The 23,114-nt window shown below is 49.5% G+C and overlaps 1 protein-coding gene across 1 annotated transcript in view; it reads right to left on the bottom strand.

The window, feature by feature from the left end:
- LOC146797169 (protein Wnt-7b-like) overlaps nt 1-23,114 on the bottom strand; it is a 131,284-nt gene that overhangs the window by 65,571 nt on the left and 42,599 nt on the right. The window contains exons 2-3 of the mRNA XM_085629868.1: nt 21,640-21,866; nt 17,586-17,857 (exon numbers count right to left, since the gene is read on the bottom strand). Of these exons, the coding sequence (XP_085485994.1) occupies nt 17,586-17,857; nt 21,640-21,866 (499 nt within the window). The remainder of the gene's footprint in view (nt 1-17,585; nt 17,858-21,639; nt 21,867-23,114) is intronic.

Genomic DNA, 23,114 nt, shown 5'->3' with positions numbered 1-23,114 from the left:
CCCTCAGCCCCAGGTACGCCCCAGACAGCTGCTCCCAGGTGTTGGAAAGTGCCTCGCAGCGAAGCGGGACCCGCGCAGCGGGTACCGCGAGGCGTGGAATGGAAAACCGGCAAATGTCTTCTGAAATGCAGGGTCAGCACAAACAAACAGCAATAAGGTCCCACGTAGCAATAAGCACTCCTCGCTTAAATCCGTGCTCAGATCTGTTGGGGGCGGGGCGATGAGGGAGAGCGGCCCAGGTGGAGCGGGCGGGGGATGACCAGAGACTCCTGGGAGATGGAGTCCTATCCCTTGTGCTCGCAGCCCTCAGCCCCAGGTACGCCCCAGACAGCTGCTCCCAGGTGTTAGAAAGTGCCTCGCAGCGAAGCGGGACCCGCGCAGCGGGTACCGCGAGGCGTGGAATGGAAAACCGGCAAATGTCTTCTGAAATGCAGGGTCAGCACAAACAAACAGCAATAAGGTCCCACGTAGCAATAAGCACTCCTCGCTTAAATCGGTGCTCAGATCTGTTGGGGGCGGGGCGATGAGGGAGAGCGGCCCAGGTGGAGCGGGCGGGGGATGACCAGAGACTCCTGGGAGATGGAGTCCTATCCCTTGTGCTCGCAGCCCTCAGCCCCAGGTACGCCCCAGACAGCTGCTCCCAGGTGTTAGAAAGTGCCTCGCAGCGAAGCGGGACCCGCGCAGCGGGTACCGCGAGGCGTGGAATGGAAAACCGGCAAATGTCTTCTGAAATGCAGGGTCAGCACAAACAAACAGCAATAAGGTCCCACGTAGCAATAAGCACTCCTCGCTTAAATCCGTGCTCAGATCTGTTGGGGGCGGGGCGATGAGGGAGAGCGGCCCAGGTGGAGCGGGCGGGGGATGACCAGAGACTCCTGGGAGATGGAGTCCTATCCCTTGTGCTCGCAGCCCTCAGCCCCAGGTACGCCCCAGACAGCTGCTCCCAGGTGTTGGAAAGTGCCTCGCAGCGAAGCGGGACCCGCGCAGCGGGTACCGCGAGGCGTGGAATGGAAAACCGGCAAATGTCTTCTGAAATGCAGGGTCAGCACAAACAAACAGCAATAAGGTCCCACGTAGCAATAAGCACTCCTCGCTTAAATCCGTGCTCAGATCTGTTGGGGGCGGGGCGATGAGGGAGAGCGGCCCAGGTGGAGCGGGCGGGGGATGACCAGAGACTCCTGGGAGATGGAGTCCTATCCCTTGTGCTCGCAGCCCTCAGCCCCAGGTACGCCCCAGACAGCTGCTCCCAGGTGTTGGAAAGTGCCTCGCAGCGAAGCGGGACCCGCGCAGCGGGTACCGCGAGGCGTGGAATGGAAAACCGGCAAATGTCTTCTGAAATGCAGGGTCAGCACAAACAAACAGCAATAAGGTCCCACGTAGCAATAAGCACTCCTCGCTTAAATCCGTGCTCAGATCTTTTGGGGGCGGGGCGATGAGGGAGAGCGGCCCAGGTGGAGCGGGCGGGGGATGACCAGAGACTCCTGGGAGATGGAGTCCTATCCCTTGTGCTCGCAGCCCTCAGCCCCAGGTACGCCCCAGACAGCTGCTCCCAGGTGTTAGAAAGTGCCTCGCAGCGAAGCGGGACCCGCGCAGCGGGTACCGCGAGGCGTGGAATGGAAAACCGGCAAATGTCTTCTGAAATGCAGGGTCAGCACAAACAAACAGCAATAAACCTCAACTTTAACAACAGCAGGTCTTTCCCCGTGGACACAATGAGCAGCTGCGACCATTCTCTGACTCCACATAGTCGCTGTCACTAAGACATGGTTTAGGAACAACTCAATGCCCTCTCCATGACCTCCTCCCACCACCTCAAGGTACATGAAGAGAAGGGAGAGTGAAAGTGGGGCAGGGTTTGCTTTAGGCTACTTTGTTGATTTGACTGTACCATTCTTTCTTTTTGATCTACATTTAGAATAAATAAATATATGAAATGAATTTGGATTAATATTTATCATTAAAATATTTTTACATGTTTTATATTTTCCCTATACTTTACCATAGGGAGATTGCCACCTGGACTGGGGAGTCACCCAATGGCAAAGTAAAGGGGAAAAGTAAAAAAAGTATATTTAACTCAAAAAAATAGTCAAAATATTTTCATGCTAAATATTTTTTTTGATAAACAAGTTTTTATTGTTTTGCGTGAAACAACAGAAAAAACATTGAGCCTGATGAACCACCAAGTTACAATCACACGGCATAAGAGCACACCACCCGCCCGCCCCCACCCGAGGCTCCTCCCGCCACCCCCACCGGACCACAGAATCAGAACACATTGCCCAGCCATTTCCCCCAGACCCTACGGTATTTTTTAAGACAGCCCCTCGCCTGATAGAGGGTTCGCTCCTGTGCCGCACACCAGTCCACTCGCGTGCTCCATTTGGCCAAGCTAGGCGGCTGTGGGTGCTTCCAAGCCGCTGCTATATCCCTTTTCGCCACCATGAATGCAGTCATAAGGAATAGCTTCTCTGCGCGCGTGCCGTCCAGGCCCTCAGTGATGCCCAGAAGGGTGTGCCGAGGGTTATGTGGCACCACCCATCCCAAGACCTCCGTAAGATCCTTCATGCTAAATATTAATGTGACTTAATTTTATATATTTATTTTGAAAAGTAGAACAAAGTAATGAAATGCTACAGTACTACAAACTTAATTTTAAATTAAATCTTTAACGAATGTAAATACATTGTATTGAATAAAAATATTATTCTGAAGTTTACATTTCACCTAAACCATGAAAACATTTTTTTGTCAAAATTCTGTTTATTGAGCATCTCTCAAACAAAGTAATAGCAAGAAACCAGTTGGAACGTGCAAGCCCTGGGGTCGAATTCAAACCTCTATTGCTAGTTCAGTTTCAAGCGTCCCTTGGGAGAAGCACCCCCCCCCCCCCCCAGCCGTCCCACAGATGCCTTTTTATTATTTCTCAAAACCAAAGGGGATGATGGGCGGAGTGTTGAACATTGCCAGCACTCACCCCCAGTCCACTGATCTGGGTTTAATCCATCACCGTTGTTTAGCCCACTCTGCCACCCCAGTTCAGACATGGCCATATGCAATTCAGTATGACCCTGTGCCTCATGGGAACAGTCCAGCCCGAACTGCCAAGCCATGTCTTCCCTGGACCGGAAACATGCATCCTGGGACCGGTGCTCTCCATGCCACTGTAATCAAGCTATCCTGGCTGAAGAGGGGTGAAACCCCGAAGCCGGTCCCAGGATGCTTGTTTCCAGTCCAGGGAGGACCTGGCTTGGCAGTTCGGGCTGGACTGTTCCCATGAGGCACAGGGTCAAGACTGATTTGCATATGGCTGGGTTCAAACTGGAATGGCATGGTGAGCAAAAAAACGATGGATTTAGGCCCAGATCTCTGTACTGGGGGGAAGGTATGACATTGTTCTGCATTCTGTCCATCAACTGTTGTTTTTGCATTTTTATTATTTCGGTCCAACATGACCAGAAGTATTCGTCAAGTTAAATACACAAACCATATTCCCTCCCGCCCCGACCCCTGTCCCCCCTTCCCCCACCCCTACCCCGGTGGTGGTGAACAAAAAAATCAAACGAACAGAGGCATCAGCAATTAATCTGCCTACACCTGGTGACCCAGCCGCGGGCCGTAGCTCGCGGCCGCCGAGGTGCGAATAGTCCCCTGGACTCTTCAGGCGTGTGAATTAAAACTGAAAGAGGTGCATCGCCCGGGTCGAGGGTGGGCATACTGCTGCCAGAAGGCCTTTTGAAAGATACCGAACCAGAGGCCCCCATTTCCGTTCAAAAGCTGTGTAGTAGTTGCCCCTGAAAATGTCCGCAAGTTTCTCCATGGAGAGTAGTCTCCACAAACGAGCGTGCCAAAGGAAGAACACTGGGGTACCAGGTTTTTTCCATGCCGCCGCTATGGTAAGTTTTGCCGCCCCCAGACAGGTCTACAAGATTACCTTTTCAGTGTTTGGTGTGTGGTCCAGCACCGGATCTCGGAGACTCAGCAATGCCCCCCCAATGTCCGTCCGTACCCAAGCATCTCTTTAATATGGGAAGGAATTTCCTCCCAAAACGGCCTAATACTGGGGAAGTCCCACCAGATATGACGAAAGTCCCCCCTCTCCCCGCATCCCCGCCAACAGAGATCGGATGTGTCAGGGAAGATCTTCCGAAGCTTAGTGGAGTATAGGTACCAGTCCAGTAGTGTTTTATAATGGGCCTCCCTCAAGGCAATGGATTTGTTATGTCTGGAAAGGTCCCTCCATAGATGTTTCCATTCTTCCTCTGTAACATCCCGCCCCAATACCTGTTCCCAGAAGGACATGTAACGGGATCGTGGGGTCTGCAAAGTGGCCAACAGTAACGTGTATGTAGCGGAGATGGCACCCTTCATGGAACCTACTTTATATATCGCCACGGTCTCTATCGCCGTTAGCTCTGTCGTGGCGGCCTCTTTTATGTGGGGTAATGAGGCCCAGTGCTTAAGCTGAAGATAATGATAGTGCTCGCTAGAGGAGATACTGAATTCCCTTTGGCAGCTCTCAAAGGTCCGTATATCAAAATTATGGAAGAGGTCCGCGAATTTAAGGCATCCCCCCTCCCTCCAACAGTCGAAGGGACCCTCCCGGAGTGCTGGGGAGAATGCTGGGTTAAAGTGGATAGGGGTGAACGGTGAAGGGAAAGTGGTCCATCCTTCTCTCCTCGTGACCTGATCCCAAATGGTCAGTGTCGTGCATGTGGAAGTGCTCAGGTAAGCATTCCCCAGGCGGTCCCCCTTGGGCTTCCACAGGATATCCCAGATGGTGCGCCCCGCAATTGAGCAGTCCATGTGTAGCCTGTGCTTGTACGACTCCCTGGCCGACCACTCCGTCATCACCCTCAGCTGGGCTGCTTGATAATACAGCGTGAAGTCTGGAAGGGCCACCCCACCCTCCTTCCTAGGTTTCCTCAGGACATGGTAAGGTAGACGGACCCGACCCCCCTGCCAAATAAAATTAACGACCATGGATCGGAGGCGCGGCAGGTCACGTTCCAATGTGTTTGGCAAAGCCTGAAATAAATAAAGGAGCTTGGGGAGGACCGTCATTTTTACCGCATTTATGCGCCCCAGCCACGAGATATAGAGTGGCTTCCATCTTTTGAAATCTTGTAGCAACTGCGATACTAAGGGGGGATAGTTAGTCCAATATAGATCCCCTATTTTTGCTGTGAGATAGACCCCTAGATAGAGGAGAGAGTGTTTAGCCCAGTGAAAAGGGGTTATTACCCTCAACCGCGCCACTTCACTAGCCAGGAAGGTAAGGTTAAGAATGGAGGACTTCGAAAGATTAACCCTGAATCCTGCTACCTGCTCAAAGTCCAGCAGCTCAGTTTGCACTGCCTGGAGGGAGGAGGCCGGCTCCGTGAGAGTGAGCAGAATATCGTCAGCGAACAGGGACGCTTTATGTTCAATGCCACTGAATTTAGTTCCCTTGATCTCCTCATTGGCCCGGAAGCGGGCTGCCAGGGGCTCTATGCTGAGAGCAAACAAGAGGGGCGAAAGAGGGCACCCCTGTCGCATGCCCCGGCTGAGCATGAAGGGTAGGGAAGGGGACCCATTCACCACCACACGGGATCGCTGGTGATGGCTTTAACCATGTGGAGGAAGGCCTCCCCGAAACTAAAGCGCTGCATGGTGAGAAAGAGGAACGACCAGTTCACGCGGTCAAAGGCCTTTTCCGGGTCGAGACCAAGCAGGATAGCAGGCAATTTGAATTTGGAGGCTCTTTCAATAAGGTGGATGGTGCGTCGGATGTTATCGTGGGTTTGTCGCCCCTGTATAAAGCCGGACTGATCAGGGTGGATGAGGTCGACCATCAAGCCCTCCAGTCACGCTGCCAGTATCATCGAGTAGAGTTTGGCGTCGAGATTGAGTAGGGCTATAGGCCTGTATGAGGCGCATTGTTGGGGGTCCTTCCCCGGTTTAGGTATTACCGAAATCACCGCCTCGGCCATAGCAGTGGAGACGCGAGCCTCCGTGGAAATCGCCTGGAAAAGGTCAGTGAAATAAGGTGTGAGCTCTACCACAAAATGTTTATAAAATTGGGCCGTCAGGCCATCAGGACCCGGGGCTTTGTGTAGTTTGGGTCTCCCTATGGCCAGTCGGACCTCCTCCGAGGAGTTACGGGCTTCGAGGGACTCTGCAGTCGCAGCGGATATCTTGGGAAGATCCAGGGCGTCTAAATACCGTTGCTGGAGGACAGTGTCTGGGGGGGTGCCCTGGTAAAGTTCCCCGTAAAAATCACCAAAAAGATTGGCTTTCTGGTTGTCTGTGTGTGTAAGCTGTCCCTGACGGTCCATGATGCCCCCTATAAAATCCTGCTCCCTTTTCACCCGGAGACGTCGTGCTAAGTGGGATCCTACCTTATCCCCTTGAGAGTAGGAGGTCTGCCTTAGTTTCAGGAGTGTGTATTCCGCCCTGTTGTTATAAATCGAGCGCAGCTTGCCCCGAACGGCGGTAAGTTGGCGCTGTATCACCCTAGTGGGGGTCACTTTGTGTGCCTTTTCAATTACCTCCAACTCGTGTTCAAGAGCTACCCGTTCCTTGTTTCGTTGGTGATTAAAGGTCGCGTGGAGTTGGATACATTTACCCCTAATGAACGCCTTAAAGGCATCTCAATTATTCTGCGTGGAGGTGTCTTGGGGGGAGTTGTGTGCAAAGGACTTCAGTATGGTTAACCTTAATTCCTCGCCAAGCACTGGGTTGCGTAAGATCGGGAGTGGGAAGTACCATCGGGCTTTGCCCGACCTGCTCCCCGGCCAATGCAGATGAATAGTGACCACACTATGATCGGAGATAGAAAGCGGCAAAATCTGTGCTGCCTGCAGGAAGCCCACTAGGGCCTGACTGACAAATATATAGTCAATCCTGGAGTAGGACTGATGCACATGGGAGTAAAACGTATAATCATTGGTAGTGGGATGCAGCTCTCGCCAGGCATCACACAGGCCCAAGGAGGATATTTTATTTTTGACCCGATAAGGAAAGATGGATGTTGACGCCCTGTGAGAATGTGAGCTATCCAGTGTGTCCTGCCAAGCCAGGTTAAAGTTCCCCAGTAGAACCAGTGGCCCTTCCGCAAACCCGTAATTCAAGTCAAGAGTGTGTGTGCAAAATGCGGCCTGTCCAGTGTTGGGATCATATATGGATGCGAAGGTACAGAGAGCGCCCCTGAGTAGCCTTTTTTACCACCACCACCCAGCCCTCCCGGTCCGTTTTGGAATCCACCAGGTGGAATTTGGTGGAGCTCTGGAACAGTAGTGCCACCCTATTATGCTTCATGCTAGAGGACGACTGGTATATGAGAGGATATGATTTGTGGTGCAACCGAGAGGCCTCAGACTTTTTAAGATGGGTTTCTTGAATGGCTACCACCTCAAATCTTTTATCCATAATGTATTTCCAAATTTTTTGGCGTTTTGGGGGGGAGTTCAGGCCCTTAACGTTCCAGGTTGCTACTGAGACCATTATGTGACCTCACCACTCCTCCCTCCCATGTGTGCCAGGGTCTCACCGGCCAACCGCAGAGTTCCCCCCTCGCCAGATCCCCATTAGGGCGCCACCCTTCGCACTTTCGCATTCCCCGCATATAGCTTGCTATTGCCATGGTGAACCAAAAAACATAGCCCAAATACCACCACCGAGGTACCCTCCCTCCCCAACCCCCCACCCCAAAAAACCCCAAAACAGGGAGCCACGCGGCCAACGGGCCCGCAGCTCGGAACCTCCCTGGCATACCAGGGACGATTCTGGGTGGTACCGACAAGGCCCACACCCCCCAACTGCCACGTGCTAATAAGCATAAAAACCACAGTGGACAGCCTGGAAAGGAAAGGCAACAACCCCAGTGTCCTTAACAAATGAAGAAGTCGCATCGGATGCCAGCTCGCATGCTTCCAACTCTCGGAGTGGCGCCAGTTTGTGCTTCTCTGGACACCGACCCTCAAAGCGCACAACTTCAACCCCCCGGCAGTTCTACAAAGACAGGCTACGAACAGCCATTTAGATTTCGAGACCGTGTACCAGGATCTGGACCCTTTCCGACGTTGCTCCGATCCGTCTGAAGCACCCTCCGAAGCCTCCTCCTCCAGTGGCGGTAGACCCAAAATGCGGAGACCTTCAGCCAGCTCTGTCACGTGGTGTGATTTATTCTTATATTCAAAGGCCAAGTCGAAGGGGAACGACCAGCGATATCGGATGTTTTCCTCTCTCAGCTTGGCGGTGATGGGCCTCAGGAGTTGTCGTCGTGCGAGGGTGGCAGACGCCAAATCTTGGAATATGGAGCAATTGAAGTTCTGGAAGGAGATGTCCGCCTTCTTCCTCGCTGCACTCAGGATGCCTCTTTCGTCTTGAAGGCGTGCAGCTTGACCACGATTTCTTGTGGTCGTCTTCGATCCCCCGGCTGTGCAGTCCCCACTTGATGGGCTCGATCGATTTCAATCTTTAGCTGGTGGGGTGGTAAGATCTCCCCTAAGAGGCCAGTTATGAATGCTTCCAAATCCGACCCCTCTGCGCCCTCCTCCAGGTCACGGATGCGAACGTTCTCCCGCCGGGATCTATTTACCAAGTCCTCCGCTTTGAGTAGGGCTTGTTGGAGTTGAGCCCTTAGATCTCGATGAGAGTCAAGTAGTGTGGTGGTTCTGGTCTCCAGATACTGTGTCCGCTCCTCCACGTCTAGCACTCTGGTGCCCACCACATCAACGTTGTGGCGCAGAGACACCATCTTCTTGGAGAGGTCTGCCTTGAGCTGATCTATAGAGGTCCGCAGATCCTGTTTGATCTCTGTGCAGAGGTCAGCTTTAAAGTCTCGCAGTGTAGCCACCAACTCTTCCCGCGTAAGCGCCATGCTCTGCTTTTGAGGGGAATCCTGAAGTGGGGGATCTTTATCAGCCGCCAGGAAGTAGCGCAAAACTTTGTTTGTGGTTTTCTTGGGCGGCATATGCGCTGCGACCGACACCCCAAAGATGTAGAGACTCGGGTGAAGCAGCAGTGATCCAGTCCTTCGTGTCTTCTCGTGCCGCGGGGGTCTGCTCAGGCGTCAGCTGGTGAACCTGCAGCAGTTTAGGTGGCCATGTTAAGGTCAGGTGTCCTCAGCGGGTCAGCTGAAAGCCCCTGTGGCGCTATCTCGTCTCCCCTCAGGCAGAAAGAGGTTTGTGTAGGTGCCTTTCCTGATTCCCCCCTAAGGCCATCTGAGAGTCCCCAGTGTCCAGCAACAAACTGCTCCGGAGCATTCTTGCCTGCCGGCCGCCATCTTAAGGTCAGGAAAGGCCCCATAAGAGTGTTGGCTCCTTAATACCCCAGGGGAGGAGGCCAGAGTAGATACGTGCACTGACCTTGGTGGGACTTTCCCCTTCAGGCAGCCCGGTCCTTGCTTCTGCACCACGCACTAATGCCAGGAGTCGGTCGAACCGTTATTGGGTCGCCTGCAGAGCCCCGCGACCACACCTCCTTCCTCGTGGTCGGTCTCCAACCCCTTCGTGTGGTCTCGGAAACAGGCTCCCAAAAGGTAACTGCGCCCCTCTGCTCTTTGTTGCTGGTGCGGCCCGCTCCCGGCGCCGGTCAGGATGCTGCCAATACTGTACTGCGGCACAGGATTACGCTGTGGCGCCACCGGTCACGGCGCTCGGCCGAACTTCACTGCTTCCCAGCTCCGAGTCGCTTCTCGCACTGGGGCACGATCACCGGGACCCAAGGCGACACCCCCGTGGCTGCGGGACTCCTCCGCTCGTCATTCCTGGGGAAATGCACTCCCCATCTGTGGCGTGAAGGGCACAAGGCAGTCGGGGGTCCGGAGCTGAGCGGATTACGTCCGCCCCACCATCTTACTTGGCCACGCCCCCGAAAATACATTTTTATTATGCATTAATAATTGGAAAGAAGTGGCTTTTTGTAGAGTTAACCCTCACTTTTTGCCCCACTGTTTGGTAACTTTGGACTGATGCTGCTGGTTTGTGAACACTTTAAGTGCACTGTGGTGTTTTGCTCAAGAAAAAGTCATCCCGAGCCTCAGACAGAGAAGGTGCTTCCAAGGTCCGTTGGCTGACTCATTTTTACAGCTACAGGACCATAGAAGCTGAAGAAGCCTGCAGTGGCCAGTTGGTAGCCAAGAACACCTGATCATCAGTGACTGCCAAAGTGCTGCCTGTGAAGCCAAGTCCCAAACCTCAAAAGTTGCAGCCGGGTCTGCTGGCCCCGGGAGAGTCATTGGATTGCAGTTTTGTCGCCCAGCAAGGAAGTTACTGCCAGTTAAAGGGAACTGCTGGCTTCACAGTACATTGGCTGGGCTTCACCCGGACTTCGAGGGACATCGACCCTTGAGGCCAAAGTTGCCCCTCGTTGTTCGTGGACTGAGGGGTGGCCACAGGAAGACCCCCGACACCGACTCCTTAGCATCTTGGAGCATATTCAGCCTCCTGCACCCCTTACCTCCAGCCCATTCCACTGATTCCGATGGATTCCGTGATTTGCCCATAGACCCTGGAACTGAACTGGAGAATGCTTTAACCCGAGGTAAGTGTTCAACTGGACCTTATTGGTCCCTGTGACTGGCTCCCTGTGTCAGTTGGTCGCCACAAGGGTCCCTTTATAGCCGTTTTCAAGTTACTTGCCATGGCTAACCCCAAACCATGATTTGCGGTAGATCGCAATGATTTATTGTGCTAAGTGAAAGTCTGTGATTTATTGTTTTCTCAAAAATGCATATCTCCAGAACACTCTGGTAGAGTTTTGTCATTGACATATCTACTTAAAAGATAAAATATGACTTATTTTTGTAAATAGGTGTCAGATTTTTATTGGGCTGCATTTCATTCTTTACGTTTGTACCTTTGACATCGCCTGTCTACTCCGACCACAGCTACCCAGGACTGAGCTGAGGTTGACTGGACCTGATACAGAACTGATCAAAAAGGCATTGCCCAGAGATCCTTTGTGGGGATGCCAGCTTGCGTAATCTCGGCATTTCCGGTTCTCTAGTGTGGCAAAGAGATCCAGCTGTGGGCGACCCCATCGTTGAAATATCCTCTCTAGAGTTGGTTGATGCAACTCCCATTCGTGGGTCGAAGAGGAGGACCTGCTCAGGGAATCCGTCAGGATATTGGATACCCCCGGTCGATTAACTGCTGCATATCGTGATGCGATGGTTGACAGACCAATCCCAAATCGACTGAGCTAGTCGAGACAGTTTCGGAGATTTTGTTCCGCCCTGCTTGTTTATATAGTGCATGCAGGTTGTATTGTCTGTCTGTATCAGGACTGATTCTCCTTGGATTAAAGGATGAAAAGCTTTGAGAGCCAGAAATATATAGCCATGAGTTCCAACCTGTTGACGTGCCAGGTTTTTTGACATATTGACCATTGTCCTTTTATTGATAAATCCTCCAAATGAGCACCCCATCCTTCCAGAGAGGCGTCTGTTATTGTCATGTCTGGTACCATTGTCAGAAAAGAAATGCCTTCCGTTAGATTTAACGGTTGTGTCCACCACTTTAGCGCCAACCTCATCCGATCTGTGACGTTTACAACATCGTTTAAAGAACCTGTAACCTGGCGTTATTGGACATCCAGTTCTCCTTGGATGGGGCGTGTCTGTAATCTGTAATGAGGGATCAATGCAATGCATGATGACGCCATTTTCAGAAATGACTTCAATATTCTTACAGAAACGGATCTTTTTGATCTGATAAGGGTTACCAGTCGGAGAATTTTTTGAAGACGGTCTTGGGAGAGAAGTGCCCTTGCTGACACTGTGTCTAAAGTTGCTCCCAGAAAATCCGTGCGATGAGAAGGCTGTAGATGAGACTTTGTGGTATTTATGGAGAGCCCTAAGGCGCGAAAACACCTCCTGGCAAAGATGTGTGTGTTGTAGAAGTTGAACTTTCGATTGTGATTTTAGGAGATAGTCGTCCAGATATAGAAAGATCTGAACACCCTGGAAACGTAGGACGCTACCACAGGGGCTAGCACCCTTGTAAACACTCGAGGGGCCGAGCGTAGACCGAATGGTAATACTTTGAACTGGAAAATCCTCCCGACCCACTCGAAAACGAAGAAATTTCCCATGTTGTCGTAGTATGGAGATATGCAAATATGCATCTTGGAGGTCGATTGTTTCCATGAAATCTCCTTGTGAAAATAATCACAAGATCTCTACAAGCGTTCGCCTATGAAAAAAAAAAAAATTGTTTCTTTAGATACCTGCTGAGAGCCCTCAGATCTAGAATGGGCTTCCATTCCCCCTTCCTTTTGGTGATAAGGAAGAATCGGGAATAAATCCTTTCCCTCTTTTGAGATCTTGGTACTACTCCTATGGCTCCCTTGTGTTATAGAAGTTGAACTTGTTGTAACAGTTCTTTGATATGAGCCGGTGGTAGTCCGGTAGGTGGTGTGGGTGGAGGGAATTCGATGAACTCCAAAGTGTGACCTCTTTCTATAATTTCCAAAACCCAACGGTTCCTTGTATGGAGGACCATTGAAAATAGTACCGATAGATTGGACCTCCAATTTTCTGGGACTGATACAAGTCATGTCTCTTAGGAGTGGAACCCTTGTAAGAGGATTTTCCTCTGTAAGTCTTGGAAGACTGCTGTCGAGAAGTTTGCTGTTGGTTAGAGGAATATCGGTTTGAACCCTGGTTATAAGGTCGATATTGATTGTTTCCTCTTCGAAAATTAGAGGAGGTGCCGCGTCCGCGTGCACCCCGAAAGGGCTGTTTTCGAAATTGCAATGTGCCCAGAGAGCGAGCAGTGTCTGTATCTTTCTTTATCGATTGGAGAGCTTCATCCACATGATCTCCGAGTAAAGCCTCTTCGTCATATGCCATGGTCTTTGACTGTTCCGGCAGTTGCTCAACTAGTGTTGAAATATCCGCCCATACTTGACGGTCCTAACGACCCAGGATGGCTAAAGCATTAGCCGCTCTCACCATGGTGGAAGCCATCGAAGAGAATTTTCACCCTATGGCATCCAAACGACATCCACCACGATCAGGTGGTGCAGTGATCGTAGATGCAGGGTTTCTAGCCCGGCGTTGCGCTGCCTGTGTGACTACAGGATCTGGCTTCACTTGACCAGTGAGGCACGCTGGTGCTCCTAATGGTGATTTGTACTTTTTCTCCAATCTAGGCACCCGTGCCGGAAGACTATTTTAGGCCTTCATAATCTTTTTGCCTTCCTCCCAAATAAATTCGATTACAGGGATTGTATGTGTTTGTTTAACAGGCTGATCTTTGAAATCGTACAGGAAATAATCCTTCGTTAATTTGAACCTTTGTGCTGTCCTATCCCTTAACTGGTGGAACTTGCATATCAACAGGTGGTGAGTCACCAGGTAGCACCGGAGAGGGAGATGGTGTTTGGGCATGATAGTTATCCCACTCCGCCATACCATCATCATCATCGCCACCATCATCGAGAATCTCACCATCCTCCCTGTCCTGAGGAATTTCTTCTTCTTCTTCAGTATCATGAGGAGGTACTGTCCGAGTTGAAGAATGTCTCAGCGGTACTGTAGGTATTACCACAGAAAGTATTGGAGCCGGTACCGGTTCCGATATAGTTGTTGGCACCACTGGAATAAGCGGAACCACAGACACTTGTGGTGATAAAGGAAAAAACCGCTGATTATAGTCGTCCATAATCACTATTATCCTCCTGGCATCTTATTACTAAATCTAAGGGACTGTGTGCCGTCCCAACCGATTCAGCTAAACCTTCTTCTGAATCTTGATCTGAGTCAGTGGTAAAACAATGGTGAAGGAAGGCGGGAATCCTCCACCGATATAACCTCACCTGACATATCTTGTCAAGTACTCGGTGGTAATGGTAATAAAGGAACAGCAGCAAAGGACGAAGTAGTCGCTGTATATGTGGAAGAGATTTGGATTTTTAATGACCTCTGTGCAGAAGTCGTCTTTTTTAAACCCTTTTTTCACCGATGAGACTGCAGTCGACGGGCTCTGAGGCATAGAAGGCTATTGAAGACATCTTCGCAGACGGAATCGTCGACGGAACCATCGTCGACGGAACCACCATCGAAAGAATCATTGCCGACGGAACCATCGTCGACGGAGTCATCGTCGACGGAGTCATCGTCGACGGAATCATCGTCGACGGAACCACCATCGAAAGAATCATTGCCGACAGAACCATCGTCGACGGAGTCACCGTCGACGGTGATTCCGTCGACGATGACTCCGTCGACGATGGCTCCGTCGACGGTGATTCCGTCGTCGACGGAATCACCGTCGACGGAGCCACCGTCGACGGAGCCATCGTCGACGGAATCATCGTCGACGGCGTCGGAAACCTCGTCGACGATGAAGCCAGTTTTTTTTTTTTTTTTTTTAACTGGAAAGTTGAAAACCTCACTAGCCTGAGAACTATGTCTCGTGGGCGACACAGCAGTATTCAATGAAGAAGAAGTGGCAGATGTCATAGTCAGAGACATTTTCTTCTTTTTAAGGAAAGGAGCAGGTAACTCCTGTACACTACTGCGTTTTGAGGCTGTGTGGGAACGGCCAGAAGTAAAGTTTTCTACCTCAGAAAATGATTTCATCTTTATCCTTAAGTCTCTGGAGCCACAACAAGAGACGGCCTTCCCTGTCTTTCAGAGTTTTTGTAGAAAATTCTACAGAATTTACATTCACCCACTTCATGGTTGGGGTAAAGACAGTAAATACACTTACTGTGTGGATCTTCTGAGAATAACGTAGCTTTCCACAAAAGAACAAGGTCTAAACAAAGACTTCTTACTTGAAGTCATCCTGAAGAGAAAAAACTGAGCAGAGCTCAGGGAGACTCCCTTTCACATGACGTGCGGTAGAAAATCTGAGGTGAGGAGCTCTGAGGAGAAGGTTCTAGAGAGGAGCTGGCGCCTGATTGGCCGTAGTTTGGACTAACATAATGACAGAGATAGACTGCGAATGTCTTTTTTCTCTTTCCATGTATCTCTATGGAGATTTCATATAGGGACATTCTTGATGTTATCACTTACTTATATCTCTGTTTTTATATGATTACTTATGTATATGTATATATATATATATTCACTGAAAAAACCATAGGTTTCACACATGTTATAGTTAGCGGAAATTTTACTGATAAAAAACCAATGAAATTCCCCCGTTATAGTTAGTGCAGGAAACTATAACTCACGCGACCGCAATCCTCTGCTGATGCTAATACTGTATTTAGACACTTATTTGCCCATGTCTTCTTCCATAAATTTTTAGCTATACATATATTACAAATATTTTTTTTTCATAAAGACACATATGTCATCAGCAGAAGATTGCGGTCGCGTGAGTTATAGTTTCCTGCACTAACTATAACGGGGGAATTTCATTGGTTTTTTATCAGTAAAATTTCCGCTAACTATAACATGTGTGAAACCTATGGTTTTTTCAGTGAATTTGCAAGGTTTTTTAAATGCTAATTCCTAACTATAACGTGTGTGAAACCTATGGTTTTTTCAGTGAATTTGTACGTTTTTTTAAATGCTAAGTTACTTTACGCCATTCGTGGCGTGCGCGCCCACTTAACGCAGTTTGTTCCGTGCGCGCACGGTGCGCTTCGCGCACCGTGCGCGCACACCGAGCACGCGGTGCGCTTCGCGCACCGCGCGCCCACTTTACGCAGTTAGTGCCGTGCACGCACGGTGGGCACAAGGTGCGCTACGCGCACCGCGTGCCCACGTTACGCTAGATGGGCCATGTACGCACGATGCGCTTCGCGCACCGTGCGCACATGGAGGACATATTATGCGCTTCCTTGTGATAGGTAATCTGTTGAAATTTTTTTGGGAAATGCTGTGCTCTTATATGCCATGCACAAATGGTGGCCTTCGGCCACCATTTGCACACGGGGTGGAGAGAGTGGGGTTTTTTTTTTAAAATAATTTTTTACCGTACGCGTACGGTAAGCGTACGGTAAGCGTAATCGGGGAAATTTTCGAAAAATAAAAAATTACCGTTTTTTGCCTTGGGGGATCTTTGAAGACTCAACTAACATGGTTATGTGCATGGGCGCTGTCTAAACAGCCCCTTTATATGTTTTTGGCATTTGTTTATCAGCTCCCCCCTCAGAGTGCGAGAGAGAAAATGGCGGCCGCCGCTTCCTGGTTTCGACCGATTCGAATGTTTACTAAGATCTAAGGGCCAATCAGAATCGCGCTCGCGCACGCCACCGTAAGCGCACCGTAAGCGCACCGTAAGCTGGCTCAGATATATATATTGATTTAAAGGCTATTTTCTCAGAATCTACTGAACAGATTTACACCAAACCTACAAAAGGCACTTCCTTGACCTGAGGACTACCTCTCTGCCAAATTTCAAGTAATTCTGTTCAGCCATTCGGGCTGTAGCTGTGTCTAAAGGTCCTATGGAAAAATGCATGGGAAAAACGCGTTTTGGGATCCCCCTTTTATCTCAGCCCCCGCTTGACGAATCCCCCCGAGACTTTCAGGGTAGGAGCGGAGCGTAGCGCCCCACCTATTTTGAAAAATTCGCAAGGATTCGTCGACCGGCGCAAAAGTTATTCAAAATAGAATGTTGCGGATTTCCTATGGAAACGTGGTCCTAACTATAACTACCTACTGGCGACCGCCAGTAGGTAATATATATATTATGGCTGTATATATTGCTATATTATTTACCGTGGGACTCCCACTCCGACGACGGGGAATATATTCAAGCATGTGAATCTATGAAAGACACCCCAATACTGGAGAAACATAGATTCAGTCAACACCAGGGTCGGAAGATAGATGATGGGTTACAAGAAGGATAGGGTTGCTCAAGTGCCACAGCGAGTCCTCTGATTGGATGCAAGTGATGGGCTTTTAAGATGAGATAATGGCTCCGTGGTCAGGCCCTGTCTGTACCCAAATATCCTTTCAAATCTTACCCCTTATTAAATTGGCAGTCGGTAGCCACAGCTACTAAGCAGTTGTGACAACCTGAGAAAGACTTGCTTACACACCTATTTGTGCACATAGACACAAAGTAGAGAAAAGTGTGGCTCACTGGTTAGAGGCGGCAGACCCGTAAGCAGAGAATCGGCCAGGGACCAGGGTTCAATTCCCGACGCGGAAGGGTCGTGGACCAGGGTCAAAACGGACTTGATATTTCTCGCCTCGGTACCTACTCTAACCTGGAACACACTCAGCAACTCTGGGCATTAAGCTTGCCTCATCTCTACAACGGCCCCCCACAGATGCCGGGGATGCCTGGTTTCACCTTGGAAATACCCAGAAAGGGACCATCTCACAGGGATAGCCAGGACGGGTTCCCCAGCGGTCTATAGCGCCGGGACACTTCCGAGTAGCTGTGCGCTGTATAAATTAAAATAACATAACACACAGTCACAAGCAATCGACACTACCATGGCCGGCAACTATCTCCGTCCACGAGACATAGGCAGGAGACCCACAAATATTCCTGTAAAGGAATAGCTGTCGTCTGGGATTCCCAAACGCAGGTGATAGGTAGGAGGAACACTTGCTTACGGTCATGCTAACTTAACCCCACAGAGCAGAAACCACCCCACTGCCCACTCCACTCCATACACACCTGCCGCCCCACATGGTTATTGTGAAGGTTCATCAGAGTGCGGGTGCTGCGCTTCACCTCCCTGGCATCTACAAATTCCCTCGAGAATGAGATTCCGCGAGCCACATCTGCAGAGCAGCCGCCCCACCGCCAGCCCTTTCCTTTATCATAGTAGCCGATCTTCTCCTGGTCACAGCTGCAGTCGGTAAGGTTGCCATGGTTACAGGCACTGATGATGCCATAAGCGATGCCCGCAGACAGGATGGCATAGGTGAAGGCCATCTCTCGGCACCCTGCACCGAACAAAAAACTGGGGTTAGTACTACCTGGAGAAGGACATTGTACATAGGGGACGATCACAAGAACAAAAAAATGTAACCACTTTTAACAACGATCAGGTTAAATCGGCTCAATGGCCCTGCGCTTTCACTACAACCCTATTAGGTCAGTGAGCCGTCTGACCTACAGTTTAATAGTACTCTGGGTAGATAGGGGAGCAGGGTGTCTCTGCCAATTATACACAACTTATATTAAGACAAAAAGTAAAAGAACAAAATCTGATTTTTTTCCACAAAACTTCAAATAAGACTTTTTATTCTTCACCATTAAATAAATACAAAACACAACCTACATTATAAGAAAAAAACAGGGTTTTAAGACAAAGACACATTCATTTGGAACCATTCAGTGTCCACTGAAGCATAATTAATTCTTTACAATATGTTTCTCTTTGTCATATCCCAACAGAGATATTGAATAATATGATGTTGTAATATCTTAATTCTGATGGAACCAAGCGACCACATGTTTCGCGGCATGCTGCTGCTTCCTCAGGACTCAACTGTCAACATTCCAGTTTTCATCAGGAGAGGAAACATTGATTATTAATCCCAACTCTCTTTTTGCTGAAAAGAGAGAAACGCGATGCAGAAATGAAGAGGTATGACAGCCACTCTGCGAATAATGGATACATTGGTGGTGATTCGGTGAGGATGGACCCAGCCTGAGTCGGGATAAAGTTGAACGCATAGATAAGTGGCAAGTGGAAAGTGATGAGAGGTACTGTGAGCAATGAGCTTCTTCTCTCATAACTGGAAGAGACGGCCGCTCCTCTATCTGTATAAAGTACAAATGGACCAGAAGGGATTTCAGCAGGGTTTAGAGAAGTGAACCTCTAATCCCCACCCAAGGTCCGGCTCCCACGACTCAATAAGGAATGACCATTCGAGAATTTGTAAGAGTGTGTTCAGGTATTTACAAAACCAGCTTCCATACCAGCTTTATGCATTGTGATTGCCTTGTGTAGAGATTACCCTCTGTTAAATACTTTGTACCTTTTTATTATTAGGCTTTGTTCTATATCAAGTGACAATTTCGGTTGGGGCAAGCTGGAGATGAATGAACTGAGAAGGGCAAATTCAACTCTTGGATCCCCAGCCTTCCCCTACCTTCCCCCACACCTGTTGTTGGCCCCTTGGTTACTTGCCATCAGCTCCTTGGTGCAGCCTCACCTTAGCAGCAACGGACTGAGCATGTGTGTGAAACTTGAGTGGGCATGGGGTCAGGGCAACAGGCCAGCATCTTGAGCCACTGATGTAGTGGCTGAGGTGAGGCGCTCCTCAGTTCGGTGTCTCCCACTCATCAGAGGAGGGAACACTTCTCAGGAGACCTTAGGAGGTCTCTCTCCCTTTGTAAATCATTACTAGCTTTTTAAAGACAAAATGTATGCCGTTTATCAGTTTTTCCTGCACAACTGATATCACCCATAACTCCCACTTCTATCGAAGCACAGGAGGCCTTAGATCCGTCCAAACTCTATCTTCTTTCAGACTGTTCACGCAAGATGAGATGTCTAAGATCATCAAATCCATGACATCTGGCTCCCTGGTGATCATTGTCCTCCCTATATAATCCATCTAAGAGCACACACAGGGGCTCCAACACTACCTAAATTGGTCAGTTCTTATTTTGATTCAGGTCTGCTCCCTTCAAACTGAGGTAAGGCTTCTATCACTCCTTTGCAGAAGAAGACTTCGCTGGACCATGGTGTCTTAAGTAACTACAGTCCAATCTCCTCGCTCCTTTCCTGTGTGAAGCTCGCCAAAAAGGAGGTTAATGTCCACGACTCAGAGTTTATTACTCTACTTCATCCAGCTCAGGCATCATTTTGGCTTCTTCACATACCTTGTGGACAACTAAAAAGCCTTTCTTCAATTACCATAATGATCTCACTTCAGTTTCCTGTTCCCAAACACCAGACCCACCCTCGGCCTTCTCAGCATTGAATGGACAAAGGTATTGCGCGTCCTACACCTCAGTATTCTCAGCAGTGATTGGATGGCAGGCCATTGTGTCCCACACTTTAATATCCTCACCAATGATTGGACTGCAAGGGTCTCTCATTCTACTTAACTGTGTCCTCACCACTGATTGGGGGACAAGGCCCTCTCATCCCACCCACCAGTGTCCTAACCAGTGATCGGGTGAATAAGCCATGTCATCCCTCAAGCCCTTGCTTCCAACACTTCAGTGTTGTTACCAGTGGCAGGATGAAAGAAGTGTGTGTCCTACACTTCAGTGTTCCCATGTGTCGTACACTAAGGCGGGGATTCAAGCTTGCAATGGATTCCTTTCCAGTGTTCCTACTGGGTTTAGGAGGAAAAGACCCACGTCATGTATGTGCTCATCGGTGACAGGGCAAGAAGGCTCATGATCTAATGTGCACCAGCTCATCATTGGTCAGCTCATACATGAGGTGTATGTTCTCATGCATGATTGGACTAGAGGGCTAGTCGTTAGTAAGCAAGTACTTGTGGTATGTATTCTCTTTGGGGATTGGTCTTAGAGGCTGCTGCTCCTTAGTGCCTCTGCTGATCATTGCTCAGTAAATACCTGTAGTGTATGTTCTCATTCATGATTGGACTAAAAGGCTTGTAGTTGGTGAGCCGTTACTCATTAGTGATTGGTCTTGGAAGCTGCTGCTCATCAGTGCATCTGCTGGTCATTGGTCGGCAGATACTTGTGGTATATGTTCTCATTCATGATTGGACTAAAAGGCTTGTAGTTGGTGAGCGTGTACTCGTTAGTGATTGGTCTAGAAGGCTGATGCTTCTTAGTGCATCTACTGCTCATTGGTCGGCAGATGTGGTGTATGTTCTCATTCATGATTGGGCTACAAGGCTTGTAGTTGGTGAGCGGGTACTCATTAGTGATTGGCCTAGGAGGCTGCTGCTCCTTAGTGCATCTGTTGGTCATTGGTCGGCAGATACTTGTGGTATATGTTCTCATTCATGATTGGACTACAAGCCTTGTAGTTGGTGAGCCGTTACTCATTAGTGATTGGTCTTGGAGACTGCTGCTCATCAGTGCATCTGCTGGTCATTGGTTGGCAGATATTTGTGGTGTATGTTCTCATACTTGATTGGACTAGAAGGCTTGTAGTTGGTGAGCAGGTACTCATTAGTATTTTGGTCTTGGGGGCTGCTGCTCCTTAGTTTTGGGGGCTGCTGCTCCTTAGTTCATCTGCTGCTCGTTTGTCAGCAGACACTTGTGGTGTATGTTCTCATTCATGATCGGACTACAAGGCTTGTAGTTGGTGAGCAGGTACTCATTAGTGATTAGTCTAGAAGGCTGCCGCTCCATAGTGCGTCTGCTGGTCATTGGTCAGCAGATACTTGTGGCTTCCACTCTCATACTTGACGGGACTGAAAGACTTGTTATTGGTGTGCAGATCCTCACTTGCAAGTGGCTTAGGAGGCTGCTCCTCCTTAGTGCATGTGCTGGCCACTGGTCATCAGATAGTTGTTATAGCTCTCTTTCTTGATTGGACTAGAAATCTAGCTGCTGGTGAGCAGGCACTTGTGGTTTATATTTTCATTGGATATTGGCCTAGGAGGCTGCTGCTCATAGTGTATCATCTGGTCATTGGTCAACAAGCCCATGTGGTGCATGCATCGATGCCCTCCCTGGTGAATGTAGTTGAGGGCACTTGTTTGACTCCTGCTTGTGGGTAAGTTGACAGAAGCACATAGTTAGTACTCACATTCACCCACCTCCTACCTGCGTTTTTACTTACCCACTTTTAACTCCTGGCTGAAGAGGGTTCTCTCTCCCAGGGAAGTACAATTCCAACGGTGATGCTGAAACTGGTGTTTGCACTCCTCAGCTCCCAAGTGGGCACCTCTGCCAATGGATACTATGGCATCAGGGCGGTTGTGGCAGAAAGCCCGCTGCTGGGGCGACAGACCAGGAACCTTACTGCAGATAATACTGGCCCCAAGAGCCAGCACAGACGAAACACACCTGTAATAGAGGAGGAGACCTGATTATGTACCACATGGCGTCCAGGGCTGTCCGGGCACTGAAGAAGAGTTTGGCAACCCCCCATCTGTGTGTGTGTGTGTGAGTGTGAGTGTGACTGTGAGTGTGAGTGTGTGTGTACAGGATTTCCCAATGCTGATGTGCGAAGCCATCTCTTGGATCAGCTGGACGAGCTCCTGACACCTCATGCCCTGTCCCCAGCTTCCAGTGCCACACTCCTGACATGCCAAGACCCTCCTGATATTCTATGCCTCAATACCTTCCTGTCATCTCATGTCTCTCACTGACATGCAAATCTGATCAATTTCAAATAATGTTGAACTAGGTGAAACTACGCTTCAAGTGGGGCCTAGAACTGGACACTACACTCCAAGCGAGGCCTAGAACTGGACTATACACTCCAAGCGAGGGCTAGAACTTGACACTATACTCTAAGCGAGGCCTAGAACTGGAAACAGCACTACAGGTGAGACCTAGAACTGGACACCACACTCCAAGTGAGGCCTAGAACTAGACACAACACTTCAAGTGAGGCCTGGAACTGGACACTACAGTCCAAGTGAGGCCTAGAACTGGAAGCAGTACCACAGGTGAGACCTCGAACTGGACACTACAGCCCAAGTGAGGCCTAGAACTATACACTACACTCCAAGCGAGGCCTAGAACTGGACTATACACTCCAAGCGAGGCCTAGAACTTGACACTATACTCTAAGCGAGGCCTAGAACTGGAAACAGCACTACAGGTGAGACCTAGAACTGGACTCCACACTTCAAGTGAGGCCTGGAACTAGACACGACACTCCAAGCGAGGCCTAGAACTGGACTATACATTCCAAGCGAGGCCTAGAACTGTACTATACACTCCAAGCGAGGTCTAGAACTTGACACTATACTCTAAGCGAGGCCTAGAACTGGAAACAGCACTATAGGTGAGACCTAGAACTGGACACCACACTTCAAGTGAGGCCTAGAACTAGACACGACACTCCAAGCGAGGCCTAGAACTGGAAACAGCACTACAGGTGAGACCTAGAACTGGACACTCCAGCCCAAGTGAGGCCTAGAACTATACACTACACTCCAAGCGAGGCCTAGAACTAGACACTATACTCTAACAGTACTACAGGTGAGACCTCAAACTGGACACTACAGCCCAAGTGAGGCCTAAAACTGGACACTACACCCCAAGCGAGGCCTAGAACAAGAAACCTAGAACTGGGCACTATAC

This window comes from Triturus cristatus, chromosome 10 (assembly GCF_964204655.1).
Source record: "Triturus cristatus chromosome 10, aTriCri1.1, whole genome shotgun sequence".
Lineage (NCBI taxonomy): Eukaryota > Metazoa > Chordata > Amphibia > Caudata > Salamandridae > Triturus > Triturus cristatus.
The sequence above is the reverse complement of the archived record's forward strand: the minus strand, read 5'-3'. Positions and strand labels throughout refer to the sequence as shown.